Below are 26,253 nucleotides of genomic sequence, written 5' to 3' on the forward strand. Positions count from 1 at the left end.
GACAGATACACTTAATACTTTAAAAGTGAGTGTAGTAGTTAACTCCACTGATTTTAAGCCCTTCACTGAGGTTTTCTCCTCGCTGAGTTATATTCTGTCTCCCATTTTAAAAATAGGTCTCTTGTTCATCTGTGCCCTAGTGTAAAAAATAATTCATAAAACTCTAGGGAACTTAGGGGAAATCAATAATGCAAGAACATATTATATTACATGAACATTCATTTAAAAATGTTACCTTGGGGAGTACCTGGGTGGCTGAGTTGATTAAGGGTCCAACTCTTGATTTTGTCTCAGGTCGAATCTCATGGTTCATGTTTGAGCCCCACATCCGGCTCTGCACTGACTGCACGCAGCCTGCTTGGGATTCTCTCTCTCCCTTGCTCTCTGCCCTCCCCCATCCTTGTGCGCATGCTTTCTCTCTCGATCTCTCTCAGAAATAAATAAGATTTTTAAAACACGTTACCTTGGGAACACAGCGTTGTCATATAATAGAAATTCCGTGTGTTTAAAGATGCTCAACATCACTGACTGTCAAGGAAGATACAACAAGATGCCATCATACACCTGTCAGGGTGGCTAAAATCAACAACACAAGAAACCACAGTGCTGGCAAGGATGGGGAGGAAGGGGAACCCTTGTGCACTGTTGGTGGGAATGCAACCACTGTCGAGAACATTATGGAGGTTCCTCAAAGCATTAAAAAGAGAATTTCCATATTATGACCCAGTCATTCCACGACTGGGTATTTACCCAAAGAATACAGAAACACTAATTCGAAAAGAGGTATGCAACCCTGTGTTTATTGCAATGTTATTTACCAAAGCCAAGACATGGAAGCAACCTAAGTGTCCATCAGTAGACAAGTGGATAAAGAAGATGCGGCATATATACACAGTGGAATATTACTCAGCCATAAAAAAGAATGAAACTTGCCATTTGCGATAACGTGGATGAAGCTAGAGAGTATAATGCTAAGCAAAATAAGTCAGAGAAAGAAAAACACGTATGATTTCGCTCATATTTGGAATTTAAAAAAAACAAACAAGCAAAGGGGAAAATTGAAAGAGAAACCAAGAAACAGACTCTTAACTGCAGAGAACACAGTGCTGGTCACCAGAGGGCAGTGAGTGGGGGGGATGGGGGAAATAGGAGATGGGGGATAAGGAGGGCACTTGTGATGAGCACCGGGTGATGTAGGGAAGTGTTGAATCAATGTATTATACACCTGAAACTAATATAACCCTGTACATTAAACTGGAACTAAAGAAAATAAAAAATTTAAGTAAGTAAGTGATGGTACAAAGCAAAAAAAAAAAAAGATTTCATGTGTTTAATTGAATCTGTAAGTCGTTCGCTTGAATCTTTATATGACTCGCTCGGCCATGAGTAGCAAGAGTGTTTTCTCAGAAAAATCAAATCGGAGGGAATGAGCAAACAAACACAACATTTTATATCAGAGTAGAAGCAACGGAGTAATGATTGTGGGTGAACCTGGAGTGAGTCGTAAATCATTAGTCACTCCAAAAGTAGCTCGTGTGTGTATGTGTTTAAAGATTAGGTATTTTCACCAGGATAACATGTTTAGAATAGGAGGAGAAATCACAAATTATGAACTGCGTTCAGTAAGCACAGTTTTGTGTACACAGTTTGTGAACCTGCCGTGTTCAAGTCCCCATGCTAAATACAGCCTTCCAAGATTTTGAGAAGACGAAAACATCTTTCAAAACTACAAATGACAACATAAAGATAATATAAGGATACTGAGGCCACAACCCCAGAGATAATAACAGGCAACGTATAATTACGTCTCACATGGCAGTCGTAAAGTGTGGATTTGACAAGACTGAGGCTTTGTGACAGCTGCGAGGTGGTGAGAATTTTAAAGAATGCCTTGGATTTACATCCCTTTAAGGAACGGTTTCAGGCATTAGGAAAGGACGGGAGCCACGTCCCAGAAGGACGCACGTTTAAGGAGTGTTTCAGAAATGTGGACAAAATCAGTCTGGCTGCAGTGTACTATTACGGGAAAGGACGTGGCATGGGGGAGGAGGGGGTTGGGGTCAGACCATGGAGGCTTTCATTGACAAGGCCAGAAATTTGAGCCATATCTGTAGGCAGTCACTTCTACAGAGACTCAGATGCTCCAATGCTTTTGAGCAAGGGCGCTAGCAAGATAAGTGGTAATTGAAGAAAATCATCGTATCGGCTGTTCATGAAAATGTGTTGCCGGCCGACTGCCTGCGGACAGTCTAATGGCCACTTCGTCCGACCAGCCTCACTTCGAAAACTCATCGGTTCCTCCAGGCTGGTCAGTGTATCTAGAATGACGAAGTTCAGTCATTTTGTTAGAGAAGGAAACTGGATGTGACACAACACTTTCAGTGCAAAAAATAAATCAGAAAAGGATGAATCTTCAAGGGCCAAGCTCGTAAGAAAGCCTAGTGAGGAAGGTGGCATTTTACACAGTAACTTTAGTATCAAGAAATCCTGTACTGGGGCGCCTGGGTGGCGCAGTCGGTTAAGCGTCCGACTTCAGCCAGGTCACGATCTCGCGGTCCGGGAGTTCGAGCCCCGCGTCAGGCTCTGGGCTGATGGCTCAGAGCCTGGAGCCTGTTTCCGATTCTGTGTCTCCCTCTCTCTCTGCCCCTCCCCCGTTCGTGCTCTGTCTCTCTCTGTCCCAAAAATAAATAAAAAACGTTGAAAAAAAAATTAAAAAAAAAAAAAAAAGAAATCCTGTACTTAGTTACTACATTTTTCTTGTCAACACAATCCTCTGTCCAGGATGTGTAAATGGAGTGGTTACACACCATACGCGTACAAATGATGGTTAAACTCTTGAGGCAACACGAGAGTGACACTTGGTCTCAACAGTGAACGAACTGTCTTTCAGGTGGAAGAACACGTGCTGGCCTTGCAGGCGGCCTACAAAGACCTCGTGGCCAAAAAGCAGCTGCTAGCAAACAGAAGGAAACTGGCCACCAGGCGCCTGCAGTGTGCATCTGTCTTACTAACCAGCCTGGAAGGCGAGAAGGTGTGGCTCTCTCTGGCTTTATGATCCGTCGTTAATGGCTACTGGGCTTGGCGAACCCAAGATGTCACTTTCCCTGAAGGTCGTATCACGTACCTCCTCAAGCTCTCTTCTCGTCCAGTCTTTTTTACTGAGATCAGCAGACACTCCTGATAAAAATAAAGGAGTCCTGGGGCGCCTGGGTGGCTCAGTCGGTTGAGCGTCCGACTTCGGCTCAGGTCATGATCTCACGGTTCGTGAGTTCGAACCCCGCGGCGGGCTCTGTGCTGATGGCTCAGAGCCTGGAGCCTGGTTCGGATTCTGTGTCTCCCTCTCTCTCTGCCCCTCCCCCGCTTGTGCTCTGTCTCTCTGTCTCTCAAAAATGAATACATGTAAAAAAAAATTTTTCTTTTAAATAAACAAAGGAGTCCTGGTCAAGTAGCCTTAAGACAGAGGGAACAGACTGCACAGATCAGACCTTACTTTCTCTTGCTCCCAAGACGTCAGTTCCCTTGTCTGATGAGGGGCACAGAGTCCATGAGTGTGTCATGAGCTCCCCGGTCCAGCGCAGGGACCACCCCTGCCGAACGCATGAAACAAGGGTGGCTGAAAGGGAGGGGATGTCATCAGGAAGGGAGAGGAACACCTCTAGAGCTCTTTCATCTTCTGTTTTACATTCCCCCTGATCCTCCCTAAGCTTCACCCTCCTCCTCCGAAAGTGAAGTCAGTGGCTTTTGCTTAACAGGGTATTAGAAGTGCCAAGTGAGATGTTCAAGGTAAAATGCCGGTTAGACATGTTAGGATTCGATAAATGCCGATCACTATTATTATTGAATATCGTTAATAATACAATGAATTACTCTACTTATGTTAAAAGTTATCTTCATCACACAAAGGATTTGACATGGCTATCAGCCCTAACACACATGACACTGTTGACAAATCCAAGGGTAGGACTCGTGTTATCCTCAGAAAACAGTTTGTGTTAGAATGTCCTCCATTACTCCCTTCGATGCAAACACCGATGAAAAGGGTCATAGTGGTAGCAACGCTGGGTCCCAGTGGAGGACCATGAATATGTTAATGTCTCATGATAGCATATTTGATGTCAAGTTTCAAGAGCTCACTTTTATGTTAACATTTAGACTCAATGGCCAGAAACAATCGATCAAATAGACAAGAAGTTGGAAAGAATCTGGGGTGACGTGCTTCTTTCAGCAGCGTGCATCGTCTACAGCGGGGCGTTGACAGCAGAATTTCGCCAGTTGATTGTGAACAAATGGGAGACTCTCTGCACCGAAAACAGCATCCCTTTGTCGCCCCACTTTTCTTTAATTGAAGTCATGGCCCCAAACCACGAGGTACTAACGTATTTCTATTATCAGTTAAGGGGCTGCTGTTGTTGATTTGAATTCGGGGCATAAGTGCATTTTGTTTTGGCTTAGATCTTTTCCCCAACTTGTTTTAACAAAGGAAAATACTGAAATTTGTTCCGGGTCTTTAAAAAAAATTTTTTTTTAATTATAGTTCTTTTTTTTTTATTTTTTTAACGTTTATTTTTGAGACAGAGAGAGACAGAGCATGAACAGGGGAGGGTCAGAGAGAAAGGAAGACACAGAATCTGAAACAGGCTCCAGGCTCTGAGCGGTCAGTACAGAGCCCGACGCGGGGCTCGAACTCACGGATCGCGAGATCATGACCTGAGCCGAAGTCAGACGCTTAACTGACTGAGCCACCCAGGCGCCCCTTTTAAATTATAGTTCTAATGCCTCAGTTAGTTCCATCTCTTTCCCATCCTCTGGGCAGAAGTCACAGAATATCCTCTTACTCGTTGTAATCCTCCCGACCTACCCTAAGAAGTATAGCCAGTTTCTCTCCCAGAAACCCCTTTCATTAATAAAATCGGTGAACTTACTGAACCACAGGTAGCGTTCTTAGAAAGAGCCAAAAATATAGACCTCACATTTATCCACGTATCAATAAATATTTGTTGTCGATCTATGTTGAAAGGATAAAAAAAAGAAATACCTCTTTTTTAATTCATCCCCAAAGAGTAATTTTAGATTGATTCCCCCAGTGATAACTCAACTTAAACTGACTATCCAATCTATAAAAAGTCTCAGAAGCAGATACTGGCTTCTCATTTTCATAATAGTAGTAACCAACTTAAGCCCAAACATATCCGTAATTACATTAGATGTAAACAGTCTTAAAGGTCCGTATGTGTGGCAGGACAAACGGTGACACCAAAGGAGAACAGAGAGCCCAAAACAGGCCCATACACACATGGACAAAGCTGATATTACAGTGCAGGGAGGAATGGGTAGTCTTTTCAGTAAATAGGGCTGAGTAATTGAATATCTGGAAGGAAGGAAGGAAGGAAGGAAGGAAGGAAGGAAGGAAGGAAGGAAGGAAGGAAGGAAGGAAGGAAGAAGGGGAAAAAGAAAGAGAGAGAGAAAGAGAGAGAGAGAAAGAAAGAAAGAAAAAGAAAGAAAGAAATTTGACCATGACCTCACACCAAACATAAAAAGTCAACTGCAGTTGAACTGTGGACCCAACTGTGGAACACACAGGAATAAAGCATAATTTAGGAGAGTATGTTCATGACCCAGGTTAAGAAAAGATTTTTCAAGCAGAACTAACCATAAAGGAAAACATTAATCGAATTACATTAAAATTTACACCTTCTCTTCATCCAAAGACACCACTGAGAGGGTGTAAAGAGAAGTCAAAGAACAGGAGAGGATATTTGTAACACCAGAGTTCAACAAAGGGCTGAAGCATCCTAGCCGTGGTACAGTAACCAGCAATCAATGAGCAAAAGACGTTCAACCCAGTAAATAAATGGGCGAGAGCCTTGAACAGGTCGCTCACAAGAGACTATGCAAATAGCCAATAAATATTTGAAAGGGGCTTACCGTCACTATTCATTGGGGAAATGAAAGTTAAGTCTAGAGATATCACAACACATCAGCCAAAGGACTAAAATCTGAAAGACTAACAATATTAAGAGTCAGCACGGATCTGGAGTAACAAATTCTCATATACTGCTGGTGAGAATACAAAATGCTAAAATCATCTTAGAAAGCCGACTTTAGCTACAAGTATTAAAAATCCACATACCCTAAGACCCAAGATTCCTAGGTGTCTCCCCAAAGAAATGCATATATACGTTGATCAAAAGAATATAAAAGAACGTTCATTGTGGCTTTGTTTTAGCCAAAAACTTGAGACACAATCCAAGTGCCCTCCCCAATAGGACGGATAAATAAATAAGCCTGGGTATGTTCATACAGTGGATACAGTTGGAGCACTACACCCACGAAACCAGGCAGAAAAGAGGATATACTTTAACTTTCCTTGATCGAAAGTTCCAAAATTAGCAAAATGAAACTATAGGAATACCTACTTCAGTAAGAAAATAAGGAAAAGCATAAAAGTTGGGGGCATGATTAATTTTTTAAAATACAAACTCTGGGGGCGCCTGGGTGGCTCCATCGGTTAAGCATCCAACCTCAGCTCATGTCACGATCTCACGGTTTGGGAGTTCAAGCCCCACGTCAGGCTCTCTGCTGACAGCACGGAGCCTGCTTCGGATCCTCTATCCCTGTCCCTCTGCACCTTCCTCACTCATGCCCTCTCTCTCAAAAATGAATACACATTTTAAAAAAAAATCCAGAAGCAATTACTGAATATGAAGTTTTCTTAAAAAAAATAATAATATAAAGTAGAAACTCGAGTCAGCAGCTTATATCTCTGTCCACGCTGACCTCTGCTCCACGCCTCTATTTGGGGGCAGTCTGTGCCCCAATCAGCGGGACTCCCTGTGGTTTTCAGGATTCTTCGCCCCCTCATGTTTCCTTCTATGTAGACGTCAAGAGCACACAGTTCTTCACAGGCTCAAACAAAATCTTTTTCTTTCTTCCAAAACTGAAAAGTATCCTTGGCTCCTCACGGGGATGCCCTGGCGCCTCTCCCTGGAACGTCTCTGCTGTCCTTTCCTTCCCCGACCTCCATGGGCCTTCTGGGCTTTTTTCTCCCAACCTGCTGAGACTGCCAGGAAATCCGGATGAAGCTTATCCATTGGCGTCAGCTTCGGAGTCAAACCCTCGGTCTGCCTCTTACTCTGACGGCACGACCGCGGGCGAAGCCCAGTTCCTCCTCCTGAGAAGTGAGGGCTGCAGCAGTGTAACTAGACGGTGGCGGGTGTGCGGTGGCCACCGCGCCTCCATCTGTACGATTCTGTGGCGTCGCGCGTGTCACAGACGCATCGGAGCCCAGCGTCCTTGGGAACAGGCGCCCGTCCTATTTCGTATCGATCTCCCGTCGCATCTTTGTTGTGAGGGCCGCTCCTCCGTCCTGATGAACAGAAAGGGGTAATTTAGCGAATAGTGACCCGGAATTCGTATCCCGGTGTTTTAAATGATTCGTGTCCTCACTCCTTTTAAACGTCATTGGCTTTTTCGAGAGCAGTGGCCCTGTAGGGTGCCTCAGTGTCCCGTAGGGACACACGCGCAGGCGTGCGGAGCAGTGGAAGCACTAACGCTCTCATTCCAGATCCGCCGGTGGCATTCTCAGGGGCTCCCGCTCGGTCAGTATTCAACGGAGAACGCCATCTTGACCAGGAACAGCCTGCAGTGGCCACTGCTGATTGACCCACATAAGCAGGCTCACAACTGGATCCGGCAGACGGAAGGGTCCAGGCTGCAGGAGCTCTCCATGGAGGACGGCAGCCACATCCAAACTATTGAAAATGCTGTGAAGACAGGAGGGAGTGTCCTCTTGCAGGTATTTGGACGGAATGGCCTAGCTCCCTAATTCTGTGCGGCTGCACTGTAGACCATGCACCGAGTGTAGACTCCCCTAATTCCCTGCAGCTGCAGTATAGACCACGCGCCGAGCATAGAGACTAAAAGCTTTTAATTACAGGTAACTTTGTCAAGGGAAAAGTAATAAGTACATACGTACAGTGACTTTTCGATGTTCAGTTCTCTCAGATCAGGCTTTCTTTGGTGCCCAAGTACTAACAAGATTTACATTTTTAAATGCTGTGACTTTCCAACTGACTTATTTATTATAAGATGAACTTTTTATCTTTGTCTGTTGGGTCTTTCAGAATCTCCCTGAAACATTAGCTCCAAGTTTAAAGGCAATTTTGAAGAAGGAGATCTATCAGAAAAGAGGACAATATTTCATAAGGGTCGAGGATTCTGAGATTGAATACAATTCCCAATTTAGGTAATGTCTCTCACAGTTAAATTGAGTCAAATGTTTGTGTTCTCTAAGATCGATATCATGGAAGGCCCTGTGCCTCAGTCCCGGTGAGCTTTTCCTGGAGGAAATGGTGAGATTGCGTTTGGAGTGTTTTGTTTGTGTTTCCGGGGCACATTCATCAGTACACAGAAGAGAGAACGGAGTTTTGTTCATCAAGCCGTTCCCAACCAGCATTTTCCGTGCCGTGCCTGATAAAACCTGGGGCAAGAGGTCCCCAGAAAGGCGTGGAGCGGCAGCCAGCCGGAAGCCGGACCCCACTCGACCCGACTTGATCTGTTTGCATCACATCTGATTTCGGCAGAAAAAGCTTCTGCTCCTTTATCAGACAAAATCCGTACTGGATATGTGGAGGGAGCAGGGAGAGATTTTGCCTGGTCCGATGAAAACGCTTCCATGTTCCCGGCAGTTAGGGACCTTCAGGAACTCTGCCCCCCCCCCACTCCCCGACCAGCCAGCTTCGCCAAGGACTTTTATACAGTCACATTGAACACTATAAAAATGCAGTTCCCGAGGGAATGAGACATTTGAGTTGCCAGAGACAAGCACTCTCCCCGTGAACTCATAACCAGCAGGTCGTTATGTAGGGAGTGATCAGCACAGGGGAGTTAGAAGCTGGGTTTACTGGTCCCCAGCCCGGTGCGCTTAACTGCGCTACAGGGGCTCTGACACACTGGGTCCTCACCTGGTCAGTGGGTCGATCTGTCGGTCAGCGGGTCCTCGCCCCCGGGCAGGGTCCCAAAGTCTGGCTCCTCACCACCCTCTTGCAGCCGGGAATCCCCTCTCCCAGCCTCCCTCCTTCGGTTAAGAAAACATTTTGCAAAGTACAGTTATGTTCCTCCAAACAACATTCTAGGGATTTGATAGGTGTCACTCAAAAAAGGGGTCCCATAGTTTTGAAAAGTGCGAGGTTAAAGAAGGTTAGACAGGAGGCTTTTTCCCTCGAGGACTTAAAACCCCTGATTTAACAAACACTCTCCGGGACACAGCCGACAAATTATGGACTGAGCAACAGCCCCAGGAATGAATGAAGCAACGTCTTGCTGAGTGGAGAGCCTGGTGCCCGTGTCTGAATTGTGTGTGAGGAGGGGGCAGAGGGCACGGTCGCGGAGGGCAGACTGGCGACAGGTCCCCGCTCTGTCACTTTCTGGCCGTGGACTGTGAGCAGCTTACGTGGACCCTCGCAGCCCCCATTCCACCCTCTATAAAATGGGACGAGGAATCGCCCCTGCTGTATTGGGGTATCGGGTCATGTGGAGACCGCACAAGGCCCAGAATCACTCCTGACCCTCCCCCCGGGCACCACCCTGCTCCAGGCCACCATCACCTCTCCCATGTTAACCAGTCTCCCGCTTCCTTCTCCCGCATCCCCACCCCCACCCTGGTTACTGTCCAGGCGGCAGCTGGAGGGGCCCGTTGGAGAAGGCCGGCCACCCTCTGCCCCCAGCTTCCGTGGGGGCTCTCACTCGGTGCAAACACCACGGTGCTGACGGTCCCCAGAGGGCAGGTCAGGGCTCCTACTAGTTAGTTAACACTTTGCTCTCCTCTGTCCCGATGCGGGGACCAAATATGGTCGGAACGTAATCTGTGGCTGTGTTTTATTTTAAGTTATAAATAGCAAATTCATTCACAGAGTATAGATTGAGAGCCTATTTTGCATACAGGGCTGAACAACACTAAAAATTAACCGTGTCTGCTTCCGGAGAAATATTTCTTTCCATTATTTCATAAATTAGTTTCCTTTGTTTTCCTGCCGCCGCGGGGCCTTTGAATAACTGGCGTCTTTCTCTTGCTTTAGGTTGTTCATTTCCACAGAGGTAGACAACCCCCGTCTTCCTCCGTCGGTTTATAACTTTGTTACCGTGATCAACTTCACCTTAACGTTCCGAGATTTGCAGGATCAACTCCTTTCTACGGTATTAACTCACGAAGTTCCTCACTTAGAAAGTCAACGTTTCCAGTTGTCGGAGAGGATATCCCTTGATGCTGGGACTCTTGAAGAGCTAGAAGAACAAACGTTAAATGTACTGGAGACCGTGCAAGGTTAGTGAAGGTATTTCGTGGCATTGGGAGACCTTTGCTAACTCCGTGAAGGACAGAAGAAAAGCCAGAAGGGCCCTATTCTGAATCGGTACCAAAAATACCAGATCTGCCGTTTCCATTGGAGAACTGATTGATGGGGGTGAAACACCCTGTCTCTAAAATGAAATGCGGTCCCACCTCTGTGTCAGCTCGTCATGCCGCAGGACATTCGCCACGAGGCAGTCAATAGAAGTTGTAAGAAAAATCCTACAGAGGCTGGCGGGTGCCTCCTTGTCCTCTGCCATTTATGTCAGTTGTCTGACATCTGTTCTATGTATCAGGTTGGACTGGAGACCTAAAGAGTAGGTTTCCCCACGAATTCATCGCTAACATATACAAGGCCATACTGCGGTGACTCGTGTGTGTCCCATTAAAAGATGGTGTTTATTACAATAGCAGTAGAAACGGTTTTCCTCTTCGACACAGGAAGTAGCTAAGAAACCATAGTCTTTACATTTCAACAAAATAATTTCTAAACAGCTAAAGATGAAGCATTACAACTTCCTGGGGCGCACTGGCTGCTCTGCCCCTGAAGGGGTCCTGGATCCCCAGTTTCAACACGCAGGATGGGGGTGCGCTCACGCGAGCAAGCATGAGACGCTAGAAGGGTGTCCTACGGGCGCCGCCATCCGACACTGTCTACCCGGAGCCGGCATCAGATTCCCTTCCCCTTGGGGTTTCAGTCCCACGAGACCGCCCCCTCCCCACAGACGGGCTTCAGATCGCAAGTTCCAGGACCCGTCCTGAGGTCTGATTCGTTTGCTGGAGCGCTCACAGAGCCCAGGAAACCCGTTTGCTGTCTGGATTCCTGGTCTCTTGTGAAAGGATGGAACTCGGACCAGCCAGGTGGGCGTAGACGAGGTCCAGGGAGGGTGCGGCTGCCACGTTAACCCTCTGTCCACTGCCCTCCCTCCCGGTGAGGTGATCCGCTGTCCTTAGGTGGAGTCCAGAGTCGCCTCGCTAACCTAACAAAACACACCTTTCTCACCCTCTTCTGTCCTTTAGAAATCCCCAGGGTTTTTAGAGTTCTCAGCCGGGAGGAAGACCTCGTGTATATTTCTTATTATAGGTCACAGGGTCACAGCTCATCTGAGGTCACATACTTGTTATCTAACGCTGGGTTCCTGTTCGTTCTCTCTCTTTACTGGCGACTCTGGGGCTCGACCGACTCTCAGATGCTTTCGTTCCTGTTAAGGATAGACTACATTCCTTCCTGTTCTAATCACAGCCTTACGCTATTTCTGTGTAACGTACGGCTAAGCCATGCTTCTGTTAATGACAAGACCAGTCACATGGACGAGGTTGTCACATCTGTTTCCCTCGGGAGGTGGAATGAGTCAGCAGCAAAAGCAGGACACGTAGGTCCTAGGTGACACACAGAAGGCGACACGGTTGGTCCGACTCACAAGTCCCGTTTCATGAACCGCTATATATGCAACTGTCACGTTTGGGCTATAACTTTTGTCTACATTGAACCAAAGACAGACTTGATGAGACAAAAGGAAAGTTGTTTCTGATAACACACATCGGCACATGCCCGCACACGTCCACACACGCCCGCACATGTCCGCACACGTCCGCACACGTCCGCACACGTCCGCACACGTCCGCACACATCCGCACAGCGTGTCATTATGCCTTTGGTGCTTATTCCTACCGCTTGTTCCTCGTGGTAGAGTCTGAGGGTTTTTTTTTTTAAGTTTATTATTTTGAAAGAGAAAGAGCACAAGCGGGGGAAGGGCAGAGAAAGAGAGAGAGAGACAGAATCCCAAGCAGGCTCCACACTGCCAGCAGAGAGCCCAGCACAGGGCTCAGTCCCACAAACTGTGAGATCTTGACCTGAGCCGAGATCAAGAGTCGGGTGCTTAACTGACTGAGCCCCCCTGGTGCCCCTCTGAGATTTTTGTAAAGACTCACCTTTTACTAATAGTGGTTATAATTTTACCAGTAGTGGTTATAATAAAAATTGTTCTGGAAAAAAACTAAAGAGACTCCTTGACTCAGTACATATTTTTTCTTCCCTTTTTCCAAGTTTTAGTAAAGTAGATCATCCTTATATCTCTTTGTAAATATTCTCTCTTTACTGTGGCTCCCCAACCGCTGTGGGAAACCCAGGTAGAGTGGGGACTATGAGAGGTAGCCCACAGCTGAGGTCCAGACATCACTTAGGAAGCATCACCGAAATCGAGAAGCATGCAGCATCCCGGTCGTGGAATGTAATAATCCCATCATTCCTTGAAATGATCATGTGAAGCTGGGTTTAGTTCTAGATACCACGTTTGAAGAGGGCTCTTTTCAAACCAAGGTGTCCCAAGGTAAGCATCAAGGACAGTGAGGAGTCTGTCAATCATATCATTTACAAAAGCACCTGAGGAAAATGGGAATGTTTTGTTCATAAAATAAAGAATTTATGATGGAAATATGAGAATCGTCCTAAATATTCAAAAAGGATAGAATTATTCTGTGTTTCTAGAGCAATGCCTTTTCAAAAGATAAGTTGTAGCCTGATAGTGGAATGAGAAATCACTTTCCTTGGTCATTATCAACTTGATTTGCTTCACAAAATAGAATACAATAGAAAATATCAGAGTGCATCACAGGAAATAATGAGGAACTTGTTATTTTCTGGAAATTTGGTTTTCATTTCCTTCCGTCCTTCGGATGGAATGGCTACTTACTATGTGCTTACAGTAAAAATAGAACCCACATGGGGTGCCTGGGGGGTTCAGTTGGTTAAACATCCGACTTCAGCTCAGATCATGATCTCACGGTTCATGGGTTCAAGCCCCACATCAGATTCTGGGCTGACAGCTCAGAGCCTGGAACCTGCTTGAGTTGTGTGTCTCCCTCTCTGTCTGCCCCTCCCCCACTCATTCATTTCTCTCTCTCTCTCTCTCTCTCTCTCTCTCTCTCTCTGTCAAAAATCTATAAAAATTAAAAATAGAACCCACACACACTGAAATAATATAAAGAAGAGATAAGTGGGGGAGGGGGGGTACATGTGTGCTATTAACCAGATTATTCAGAAATATGACTCAGTTAAGAGCCCATCTCCAAAATAAAACCACCAAAAAGTCAACTGTAAAAACTCTTACAGAGGGGCACCTGGGTGGCTCAGTCGGTTAAGCATCCAATGCTTGATTTCAAGCTCAGGTCATGATCCTGGGTCCGTGGGATCGAGCCCCACATCGGGCTCTGTGCTGACAGTGTGGAGCCTGCTTGGGATTCTCTCTCCATCTGCTCCCTCTCTCTCTCTCTCTCTCTCTCTCTCTCTCTCTCTCTCTCTCTCTCTTTCAAAATAAACTTGAAAAAAGAAACTCTTTAGAGAAAGATTTGAGGATGAGGGAATGTACTGTGTTTAACATTCCCATGGTTTTTATTCATTCAAATTCATTTTTTGTCTGTAGCATGTGTGTTAGATGATGAGGAAATTGTAGACATCTTAAAAAAATCCAAAACGGCTTCAAATGAGATTTCCAAGCGCATCAAAGCGACAGAAAAAGCAGAAAGTGAAATCCAAGCGCTGCGGGAACACTACCGGTCTGTCGCGACTCGAGGCGCCCTGCTCTACTTCCTCGTGGCCGGGCTCGCCCGCCTCAACTCCATGTACCAGTTCTCCCTGGACTGGTTTCGCCAGGTGTTCGTTCGATCAGTAGCTCCCCGGAACAAAGAACAGGAACACGGCCTGAAGAGCGAGAAAACGTCTCAGAAAAAAGTTGGTGATATCACAGACCTCGCCAAGGAACCAAAGTTCGAGAGCGACAGGCATCTCTTGGAGAAACATCTTCAACAGTCAGTAGACGTGCTGACAAGAAATGTTTTTAAGGTGAGACCTTCTCTTCTGTGACTTTTACAGACTTCTGTACAGGAGGAGGGCTAGTCTGACGTTACGTTTCCCCCTAGGTGGTGTCCTCAGCTCTGTTTCATCAACACAAGCTATGTTTCTCCTTCCGGCTTTGCACCACGATCATGCAGAATAATGCTAGGGGCAGTCCAGTGCCGGATGACATCGGGTCCCTACCGGACGAAGAATGGGACATCTTCTTACATTCCGACACGTTGACGAACGTTAAAGGTGTGATGCCCCAGCCTAGACTTAACAGTAAGTAAAGGGTCCTTGCTCTGGGTTCAGCAAAAACCTGTTAAAAACGTGTTTCCCTGAAAAACCCTGAGAGATGTTTAAGGTGCTCCAAGCCGGTGTTTCTATACGGACTAAACTAAAAGTAGCTTCAGGTCAAGTGTGACGTGTGATTCATCCTTGTATCTTCATCCGTTAAACATATAATTGGTGCTTAGTAATTGTTGAAGAAGTGAATGAATGAATGAATGAATGAATGGCGTTTGCTGTGGTTATTGTAATCCTGTTGTATTACACCGAATGCCCAGTGCTGGTCATTAAGGACACATGCACACACACGTACACACACGCACACACACTGATTAAATACCACCTAGAGCGAAACTTTACCCCTCCTAACCACAGTCCCCCTCAGTTTCTTATGAAAATTCCTTGAAAATTTGAATCACAAAAAAATCATGCTTCTGCAAAATGGTTAGCAAAACCACGTAAGTGCGGGATCTTTTCAAATCCTCCTGTGCTGCACATTTTTAAATATATTTATTTCTTAAATTGTGGTAAAATACACACAGCATAGAATTCACCTTCTCAGCTATTTTTAAGCATGCAGTTCAATGGCACATCGTAGTGCTGTGTTGGGACCTTAAGTCACAGGAAGTGTCCAGTTAAAGGTCGTCTGATGCTGTCCCCGAGGGAGAAGAGGGGCTGGTTTGGAATGTCCTTGGCAAGTTTTTGAGACTATTAGCAGAGCATAGAAGTCAGAAGGGAAATACAAAAGAATTGCTCTTGAGGAGACCAGACGTTTGGATAGTTTTGTTTTGCTTTTCGTTTGTTTTTATTTTACTGAAGCCTGGTATGCGGATGTTTGGTCAGTAAATGTTCTTATGAGTTTATTAAGATTGCTTTGCTTGCAGAAAAACAGACAATAACTCAGTATCTTGGGGCACCTGGGTAGCTCAGTCAGTTGAGCGTCCGACTTTGGCTCAGATCGTGATCTCGGGGTTCGCGAGTTCGAGCCCCGCGTCGGGCTCTGTGCTGACGGCTCGGAGCCTGGAGCCTGCTTCGGGTTCTGTGTCTCCGTCTCTCTCTGCCCCTCCCCTGCTCACGCTTCTCTCTCTATCAAAAATAAAAACATTAACATTTTTTTAATAACCCAGTATCTTAAACCAAAAAATGAAATGAAATAAAAATGTTGAGGAGGAGTCCGGGGTATCTCAGGAAACAGCAAGGAAAGTACGCAGAGCCACGCAGCAGCACGAGAAGAGCGGCGACCGCCGTCACCACAACTCAGCGCCCAACAGTCCTCGGTCAGACCCCACGCGTCCCAGAGGGCGGGTCTGCGCGCCACAGCCCCAGTCGGGGGCCCACTCCCGAACCCCTCACCTGTGACCAGGAGACAAGGCCGGCAGCCAGACAGCCAGCCCACCGGCATCCCCTGCACTCGGAACCCTGAAAACATCTCCAGTGTATTTAAAGAAACAACAAACTTTAATAGCTTCCTTTATTATTATTATTATTATTATTATTATTATTATATAAGCAGCATGGGTTTATTAAGCAAACCGTTACAACCTACAGAGAAGCAAAAAGAAGCAAGTGAATCTTGTGTGATTCCACAGTCCTGAGATAATCGCTGTTAATATTTTTGTGGTTTTTCCTCCCACTAGTTTTCCTCCCTATATGTCTTCTTTACATACATTCATACTTGTATAGGAATACTCCTGTATTCTTTAAGGTGACTTTGCTGAACAGACTTACACCTAACCTTTTTCAAATTAACGACATGTCACAAGGAGCTTCCTCTGTCAGCAAATAGACTTTTAATGTCTACACGACATTCCAGTTTTTGAATGGACCAAAACTCAAGTAACCACTCTCTTAAGTTAGAGACTTGGGTCTCGAAGCACTATGGTTGACATATAAAGTATCCTTTTCTGTCCACAGGGACTGAAACTAGAAATCGATATCATATGAAAAATCCAAAATGTGGATATTAAATAACATACTCTTAACCAATGGGTCAAAGAAGTCACAAGGGAAATTAGAAAATATCTTGAGACAAATAAAAATGAAAACAATACGTCACTTATGGGATACAGCAAAAGCAATAGTAAGAAAGAAGTTCATAACTATAAATGCATACAATAAAAAAACAGGTCTCAGGGCGTCTGGGTGGCTCAGTCAGTTAAGTGTCCGACTTCGGCTCAGGTCATAATGTCGCGGTCCGTGAGTTCAAGCCCCATATGAGGCTCTGTGCTGACAGCTCAGAGTCCAGAGCCTGCTTCCGATTCTGTGTCTCCCTCTCTCTCACTCCTGCTCATGCTCTGTCTCTCTCTCTTTCTCTCTCTGTCTCTCAAAAATAAATAAAACATTAAAAAATATTTTAAGGGGCTCCTGGGTGGCTCAGTTGGTTAAGCATCCGACTTCAGCTCAGGTCGTGATCTCACGGTTCGTGGGTTCGAGCCCCGCGTCGGGCTCTGTGCCGACAGCTCAGAGCCTGGAGCCTGCTTCGGCTTCTGTGTCTCCCTCTCTCTGGCCCTCCCCAACTCACGCTCTGTCTCTCTCTCTCTCAAAAACTAAATAAACATTTAAAAAAAATTTTTTAATATTTTAAAAAAACAGGGTCTCAAATAAACTACCTCAAAGAACTAGCGAAAACAAAGAACTAACTAAACACAAAGCTAGCAGAAGGAAAGAAACAGGAAAGAATGAAGCACAAACAAAATAGAGAATTAAAAAATAGAAAAGAAAACCTATAGCTGGCTTCTTGAAAATATCAACAAAATTAACAAAGTCTAAGCTAGATTAAGAAAATAAGACTTGAATAAAATCAGAAATGAAAGCAGGAACATTAAAACTGATGCTCAAAAATAAAAAGGATCATAGGGGACTACTATGAACAACTATATGCCAACCAGTTGGACAGCCTAGAAGAAATGGAAACACATAATCTACCAAGACTGAATCATGAAGAAATGGAAAATTTGAACAGACTTATAACAAGTAAGGAGATTGACTCATTAAGCAAAAATCTCCCAACAAAGAAAAGGCCTGGGCCAAATGGCTGCACGGGAAAATTCTACCAAACATTTAAAAAAGAATAAACACAAATTTTCCTGAAACTCTTCAAAAAAAATGAGGAGGAGGGAACACTTCCAAGCTTGTTCTGGAAGACCAGCGTTAACCTGATACCAAAGCCAGGGATTCCTTCAGAAAAGAAAACTACAGACCAATATTTCTGATGACTATAGATGTAAAATTTCTCAACAAAATACAGCAAACCAGATTCAATAGCCTATTAAAAGGATTACACACCATGACCAAGTACAATTTATTCCTGGAATTGCAAGGACGTTTTTACATAAGAAAAACCAATCAATGTAATAACCACATTAACAGAATGAAGGACAAAACCACATGACCATTTTAATTGAGGCAGAAAAAGCATTTGATAAGATTCAGCTCTTTCAGGATTAAAAACACTCAACAAACTGGGAATAGAAGCAAAGTACGTCCACAGAGGAAAAGTCATTTGGGAAAAACCCACAGCTAACATTCTACTCGGTGGTGAAACACTGAGTTTTTCTCTAAGATCAGAAACAAGGCAAGGATGCCCCCTGCTCTCACCACTTGTTTTTAACAACGGAAGTTAAAGCCAAGCATTAGACAAGAAAAAGAAAGAAGAGACATCCAAATTGGGAAGGAAGAAGTAAAATTATCTGTGTTCACAGATGACATGATCTTCTATGTAGAAAACTCTTAAGTGTCCACAAAACCCCTGTTACAGGTAGTAAACCAAAACAGCAAAGTTGCAAGATACAAAACCAATGTACATCATCAGGTGCTTTTTTATACATTAACAACAAGTAATATGAAAAGGAAATTAAGAAAACAATCCCATTTATGATAACATCAAAAGGAATAAAACACTTCGGAATAAACCTAACCGAGGAGGTGAAAGACGTGTACACTGAAAACTATAAAACGTTGCTTAAAAACATCAAAGACAACACAAATAAATGGAAAGACATCCCATGTTCATGGATTGGCATACTTAATATTGTTAAGATGTCCATACGAACCCAGAGCAATCTACAGATTCAGTGCAATTCCTAACACAATCCCAAAGGCACTTTTTGCAAGTATAGAAAAATTCTTCCTAAAATTCATGTAGAATCCCCAGGGACCCTAAATAGACAAAACAATTTTGAAAAAGAAAAACGAAGTTGGAGGCATCATACTTCTTGGTGTCAAGCTATAGTATAAGGCTACAGGAATGAAAACAGTCTGGCCCTGGCATAAGGACAGGTAAACAGACCAATGGAGCAGAACAGAAATTAACCCTCACCTATATGGTCCAGTGATCTTCAACAAGGATGGAAAGACCACTCAGTGGAGGAGAGGACAGTCTCTTTAACAAATGGAGCTGGGAAAACTGGATATCCACATGAAAAGAATGAAATCGGATCCTTATGCCAAATCAAAAATAAACTCGAAATGGATTCAAGATCTAAACATAAGACCTAAAACTACAAAACTCTTAGAAGAAAGCCTAAGGGAAAAGTTTTCTGATACTGGAGTCGGCAGTGATCTCTTGGATATGACACCAGTGCACAGGCAACAAAAGCAAATACAGACAAATGGGACTACATCGAACTTAGAAACCTCAAAGGACACAATCAACAGAGTCGGAAGGCAACCTGTGGAATAGGAAAAGCTATTTCAAATTACATATCAATAAGGATATATTAATAAGGATATTGATAAGGAGTTAATGTACAGAGTACCTAAGGAACTCAATAACTCAACAACAACAAAAAATCAAATAACCCAATTTAAAAATGGGCAAAGGACTTGAATAGACGTTTCTCTAAAGATGATACACAAACGGCCAACAAGCATATGAAAAGATGTTCAACATCCTTAATCATCAGGAAATGCAAATCAAAAGATCATAATGAGATGTCATCTCACACTCATTAGGATAGCTGCTGCAAAACAAAACAAAAACAAAATAACAAGCGCTGACAAGGATGTGTGGATATCAGAACCCTTGTGCGTTATTGGTGGGATTGTAAAATGGTGCAACTCTTAATGGAAACCAGTATGGAGGCTCCTCAAAAAATTAAAAATAAAACTACCGTATGATCCAGCAACACCGTATCTACGTACATAGCCACAAGAATTGATAGCAGGGTCTCAGACTGATATTTGCACACCTATGTTCACAACAGCCGATAGGTGTAAGCAACCCAGATATCCACCAACAGGTGAATGGATAAACAAAATGGTGTATACGTACAAGGGAATATTTTTCATCCTTGAAAAGGAGGTCACCTGCTACGGCACGGATGAACCTTGAGGACATCGTGCTGAGTGAAATAAGCCAGTCACAAGGAGACGAAGACTGTAACTGCACTTACACGAGGTATCTGGAGTGGCTGGGATCCTAGAAACAGGAAGTATGACGGGGGTGCCCAGGGGCTAGGGGAGGGCTGTTTCACGGGGACAGAGTTTCAGACTCTCAGGGGAAGTTCCGGAGATCTGTTTCACGACAATATGAACGTACGTAACACTGATGAAGTCTACACTCACAGTTGGCTAAGATGAGAAATTTTATGTGTTTTTGCCACAATAAAAAGCGGCCATTTGTGTAACTGATTTTTACATAACATGGCTTTTCCTCGACAACAGGTATTTATTAATCGTCTGCTTTTGGTGAGCAACTCAAAGGTCCAGAACATCGTCTCTTTTTAACATGCTCCTTCCCCATTCTCTATTAGACAGGTATGAAACTTGCAGAAATCGGCACCTTCAGTGGTTGTCGGATTCCACGTGGAAGCAGTGTCTGTACGTCAGCCACGAACTTGAACCGTTCGCTCTGCTGTGCGAGTCCCTTCTATCAAATGTGTCACAGTGGGACGCTTTCAAAAGCAGTGAGGCTGTCTATTGCCTGATGAGCCTGCCTTTCTCTCCAGAAAAGGCTCCAGCGGAAGAAAGGAAGAAACCACCGGAGGGAAGTAAGACAGCATTCAGCGTTCTGTTTACTCTGACCTAGTCGCGCGTGTGCGTGTGTGTGGATGGTCAGCTTACACACGTGGCTCGATATCTTATGAGAAAATCGCAGGGAGGAACGTAGCTCAGCCGTGAGCCCGGCTCGTGTCGCTTAATGCGGGCTTCACGCGGGTCTTGCGACTGAGCACGAACTCGGGCGGCTCCCGCGCCACCCACCGCCACACGTGCACCCCACCCATGTCCCATGGGTCGTTGTATGTAGCAGGTGCGCTCTGGAAGTCGCTCACTGCAGGTGGCGCTGTTTTCGGCACACCTGTCCTGTCGCGTCTGCCCCTCGGGCGCCCTGCCCTGCTCGCTGCCCCCTGACCTCCACCCACATCCTAGCATGTCTCCCTCCACACTCCTCTCCACTCTTCTTCCAGATTCCTGACACAAGATACCTACCACTCTGTCTCGCGGGAACCGACACATCCTTACAGGCATTTCCTTTGCTCTTTTTCCTTGGGACAGGCGGCCAGAAAGGGAACTCGTGGATCAAAAGCATATTATTTTTATGGTAATAGATTGCCGCTAGGTTGCTTGTCTGAAAAGTCCAGCATAATTTCTGTTTCCACCAGCGATACATGACTTCCTCTTTTCCAAGAGGGCTATTGATTTTTTGGTAACTTTTGCCAATCTGAAAACGTTAAGGTACTCTAACTTGGATTTCCTGGCCAGCACTACATTTAAGTACCTGACCATTTGGATTTACCTGTTAATGTACTCGGCCCATTTTTCTACTGAATTGCTTATTCTTCTTTGGCCGTCTGTAAGAACCCTACTGGTGTAATCGATGATCAGCTTTGTTTTGTTGAGGATGCTAACTTGTTCGTTCAAGTATTTTTACAAATCGGTCACTGTCGGTTGGATTTATCGATGGTGTCTGTGCCGGCCATGCTGAAGTGTCTGTGTGGCCAGTAGTCACGTCTATTTTTCTTCCTTTTACAGCTTCCTGATTTCCAGTTCTGATTTAGAAGCTCTCCTCCCCGCCCCCCCCCCCGGTCATTATTTTGTAAAGTGAAGATCTTTTTATTTTAGGGGGAACAAAACGATTTATCCATTTGTAACTAGACTCTCATGTATCGTAGGCTTTTTTTTTTCTAAGACCAGCAAACCTGTTTTCACTCTATTCAAAAAACCTATTTCTATAATCCAAGTTGTATTTAAAGGTAGACGCTGGGGAAGGGAAATACCTAGGGATAGGAGGTAGGTAGAAAGCATGACTGCGTCGGGGATGGCTGGAAGCAAAACCAGAAGGCTCCCCACCTCGTGGGGCGGTGAGCCCAGGGGACCCTGTGGCGTGCACGAAACAACCAGATACGGATAATAGCCAGTTCTTCCAAAATTTAGGAATCGTGTTGCGTTTCCATTTAATTCTCATGTCCCATATCTGTTACGGGTAGATTATGAATAGAAATCTCTTTTTTGTATATATTTAAAAAAAAATTTTTTTAATGTTTATTTATTTTTGAGAGAGACAGAGACAGAGTGTAAGCACGGGAGGGGCAGAGAGAGAGGGAGACACAGAATCCGAAGCAGGCTCCGGGCTCTGAGCTGTCAGCGCAGAGCCCGACACGGGGCTCGAACCCACGAACCACGAGATCGTGACCTGAGCTGAAGTCGGATGCCTAACCGACTGAGCCGCCCAGGCGCCCCATGAATAGAAATGTCTAACCCCTAGAGTTATCAGTGTGTATTCACCAGGAAAGCATGTATTCACATGCGGAGCAGGTTAGGAAGTGTCGGCCAAGCCCTGCTCCCTGGCCCGAGGTCCACCTCACCTGTGACCTCAAGGACCCCTCAGGTCTTATAGGAATAAAGTTCGCTTTAAAAGAAGTCAGCCATGTCTAAAAAAAATTGACAGTTTTATGCCAAAATTTTCATCGCGGTGTCTCTTTAGTGACCCGGGGCATTTGACTGTCCATCTCTGTGTCTCTCTCTAAATTTTATCTAGCTGAACTTCTGAATGAAGTTGAAGAAATATATAGTCCTGTGAATTTCCACTGGGAGAAACTCACTCCATTTCAAAGACTCATTCTGGTAAGATGCGCTACAAGAAAGTAGTGATGTTCTCAGTGTTTTGAGCACTTTACCAGTAACTGAAACCATTCCCATTTAAATTGTTATTAGCAAAATACGTGGATTTTACGAGTAGTGTTGATGTTGGAGGGAAGCAGTCAGCTCCTTACTGTTTCTTTTGTGCGGAGGGTCCAGTCGGGTGGTGCTCCGCCCCCCCTCCCTCCCCCCAGGGGACGAGGACTTAGAAAGTGGGTACATTTGAGAGATGAACAGGCCTTCTCCCCAGCCCCTTTCAGGACCCGCCCACTTCTTCCAAGTACATCATCCTGGATTCACCCTTATCACCCAAAAAACTCTTTCGTTTCCTCATCTGCCATCTAGTTTGGTGATGGAGAAATCCCTCCTCTCTCTCCCACCTCCGCCCCGACTTCTGCAAACAGCAGCCTCGACAGCCGGTAACCCTTCGATTTCTGCCTTAAATTTTACTCCAGAGGGTGATTGCCCCAAACACTGCATGTGGCTTATAGACATGTTCACTTTGTCTTGCTTGTCCCAACATTTCGAGTGTAATTTGTCCCGGACCAACCAGTGGATCTGAACCTGTGGAGAACTTTCTTACGAGGCTTCAAAGTCTCGAGGAAAGAGAACCAGACTAACACAAAGATGCATTTAAGCCGCGTTAACACGAATGCCGGGCACCGGTCGGCGGGTAGGACTCCCCTTGTGGAAGAAGCGATGTGCGCGCGCGCACAGAGAACGGAAGGAGCCGCAAGAAACGACAGTGGTCTTCTAGAAAATAGGGCCTTCGTTTTTCAACTTCTGCCCTTTCGTATCACTCGAGTTTTATGTAGCCAGTACGTATGACCTTCACGGCGAAATTAACTGGTCGGTAAGGCCTCTGCTACATTTCCTTGGCCCGGTAAGCGCCAGATGATCTCCGCTCGTGAACTGCGAACTCTGTGAGTATACTGATCCGGTTTCCCAAACCCACAGTCGGAAGACCTGGCCTGATAAAGTGTTGCGTGTACGTACAAAGAAACTGGTTAGGATATTTGAAACGGGGTCTGACCTGTAAGAGTCAGAAACTGAGACGCCCCCTGCGAGGTGAAGCGAGACGAGATTAGAAAGAAGGCGGGGCGCCCGGGGAAGGACGATACCGCAGAGCCCCGTCAGGACAAGGCCCGGTCCGGTCAGCGCACCGCTCGCCATCGCGACGGCCTGCCAGACAGGAGCGCGGCCGGGAAGGATGGCGACGGGGGGACGTGGATGCCAGGAACCTTTCCAGAACTGCTCGTGGCTGCTTGGAAAAGAGTTCAGCACACCCCCGACCTACGGTGCTGCTCTGTTGGCCAGTAAAGTAAGGGGGGCGGGGGTACACTCACATCTGGGAGCACAGACGCTCGGCGGTGACACCCTCGGTGATGACGTGTGGGGACCACACCTCACTGTCTGCTGGCCTCAGCTGATTCTAATGCTTCCACTCACTGGACACACTGGCCGAGCTTGGCCCTTAGACCCCAGATGCTCTGTGTGCGGCCGATACTCATTTAAAAATATACACACACAGGGGCGCCCGGGGAGGGGCTCAGTGGGTTCAGCGTCCGACTCTTGATTTCGGCTCAGGTCACGATCTCTCAGTTTGTGAGATCGAACCCCGTGTTGGGCTCTGTGCTGACAGTGCAGAGCCTGCTTGGGATTCTCTCTCTCCCTCTCGCTCTGCCCCTCCGCCCCCCTCAAAATAAATAATAAATTTTGTAAAGACTTGAAAGAAAAATATATACATAGACACACACATACATGCTCCACTTAAGTCAAATAAAATTAAGATTAATTTTTCCAAGAAATAACAGAAAAGATTCGAATTTGACGTATTGATCACATGTATTATGTTAAACAGTGACTTTGCCGATATTTGACAGAATCGACATGTAAAAATGGCAACTTCCCACGGTCCAGCCCAGGGCACCCTCACAGACCCACACGGTTTCAGCTTTGCCTTAACTGACAGACTCTCTGATGCTGAAAATGCTCAGGACAGAATCCATGGTCAGTTCCCAGAGAGCACAGAAGTGGCTCGTTTGAAACGATTTTCATGCCGAAGGTGTTTCCTCCGAGAGGTGCAGTGATTTCTTCCGACGGGCCCTGAGCCCCTCTACTCACCACGTGGACACGGTTTCCAAAACCTTTCGGTCCCGCTAGAGTTCTTTCCGGATCCGCACCCAGCTTGCTGGGCTGTTTATCTCCGTGTTGTTACTAGAGGAGCCAGGGCGCTCCTGACTTCCATCCACACGCGGTGGGGTCTGCCTGCTCCAGACGCAGACAGCGGGGAGGACGCGCCCACGAGAAATCGGGGACCATCACCTGGATCTCACGTCCGAGGCAAGATCTCTGTCAGAGTGTGAGAGACAGAGGCCCCGAGGAAGGGCCACGTGAGGGCCCCCGAGCGGTGGCCGCGGTCTCCCCACCGCACAGACCCGCCCGCTGCGGTCTCCCAGAACGAGGGACACCGCAGAGCTCCGGGGACGGCAATGACGAACGCCTCCTTGTTTGGTTCCGTTTTGCCACAGGGAACGTGCCTTTGGTGCTTTCTCTTTCAGATCAAAATTCTTCAGCCGGAGCAGCTAAAGAATTCAGTGAGAAGGTTTGTAACTGAAAAAATGGGAGATGAGTATGCTCTCAGGACTGGAATTCGTTTGCAAGAGTCCTATGAGGGATCCAGTGCCACAACGCCACTGATGCTTCTGCACTCCCACGGTAAGAGGCCCGTGCGGCGCTCACCAAACGGGGCGCCGGGGGCTCCGTCGGCGAGGCGTCCGACTCTGGGTTTCGGCTCGGGTCACCATTTCATGGTTCGTGAGTTCAAGCCCCACGTCGGGCCCTGTGGTGACAGCGTGGAGCCTGCTTGGGATTCATATTCTCTCTCTCTCTCTCTCTCTCTCTCTCTCTCTCTCTCTCTCTCTCTCTCAAAATAAATAAACTTTTAAAAAAAGGCGTAGAGAAGTAGGTTCTGTGTTGGGTATTTTTATGTTTAAAGTCTTTTCCTATTCTTCCTCACATATTTGGGGAAAGGGACAGATTAAAACGTTAAGTTATATGAAGACTGAATGTTCCCAAAAATGTAAAAGAACAAAGAAGAATACAGTTTCCCGGATTCATAACATAACCGTGGAAAAACTTACCGGTACCAATTTTCTGTGCAGAAAATATCTCCTATACATGTATTACTGATCTGGAAGTTGGGATTGCCCTTGTATTTATAAACTGTTTTAATATGTTGGCTCATGAATATGTATATAAAACAAACCATCAGAAAGCGGCCCCGTCCACCCAGCCCTCGTATTCCTCAAAGCTCCAAATGCTTTTTCCCTTGTCTTTGCCCAACAGACCCTAAGCAAAGTATTTTAACTCACCTTTCATTCTTCATCATCTCCAGATCAAATATGTCTTTAGAATTCACCATTTTCAAACTTTGATTCTATTAGGCAAAAAAGACTTAGGAAAGTGTGTCTTTGTGGAGGCTTTGTCTCTCTAACCTTTCATGTAAAGCAGCCACTCTGTGCCTGACACACTCATAGGTGCTGTGCATTTCCTGAGGACGTAGCCCAGGGTGGCTGCCGGGGCTCCAGCCCTCACGCCCACACTCCAAACAATATATAGAATGGAAGAAAGGAAGTATTACACAACAATTCAACAAACTGCTACCAATTTAGATGCCCATACTTAGCTGCTAAAAATGAAGTAT

General features: G+C 45.6%; 1 protein-coding gene across 15 annotated transcripts in view; it reads left to right on the forward strand.

Annotated features, from left to right (window-relative positions):
- Window positions 1-26,253, forward strand: part of DNAH14 (dynein axonemal heavy chain 14) — a 320,839-nt gene that overhangs the window by 251,016 nt on the left and 43,570 nt on the right. For 13 of the 15 annotated variants that reach the window (XM_045049347.1, XM_045049348.1, XM_045049345.1 and 10 more), the window contains 10 exons: window positions 2,891-3,031; window positions 4,153-4,368; window positions 7,565-7,795; window positions 8,124-8,245; window positions 10,077-10,321; window positions 13,768-14,186; window positions 14,264-14,462; window positions 20,222-20,458; window positions 22,447-22,532; window positions 25,109-25,265. In XM_045049347.1, the coding sequence (XP_044905282.1) occupies window positions 2,891-3,031; window positions 4,153-4,368; window positions 7,565-7,795; window positions 8,124-8,245; window positions 10,077-10,321; window positions 13,768-14,186; window positions 14,264-14,462; window positions 20,222-20,458; window positions 22,447-22,532; window positions 25,109-25,265 (2,053 nt within the window). Of the gene's footprint in view, window positions 1-2,890; window positions 3,032-4,152; window positions 4,369-7,564; window positions 7,796-8,123; window positions 8,246-10,076; window positions 10,322-13,767; window positions 14,187-14,263; window positions 14,463-20,221; window positions 20,459-22,446; window positions 22,533-25,108; window positions 25,266-26,253 lie in introns of those variants that run through there. The other 2 variants (XM_045049340.1, XR_006592102.1) reach the window with 2 other exon arrangements.

This window comes from Felis catus, chromosome F1 (assembly GCF_018350175.1).
Source record: "Felis catus isolate Fca126 chromosome F1, F.catus_Fca126_mat1.0, whole genome shotgun sequence".
Classification (NCBI taxonomy): Eukaryota; Metazoa; Chordata; class Mammalia; order Carnivora; family Felidae; genus Felis; species Felis catus.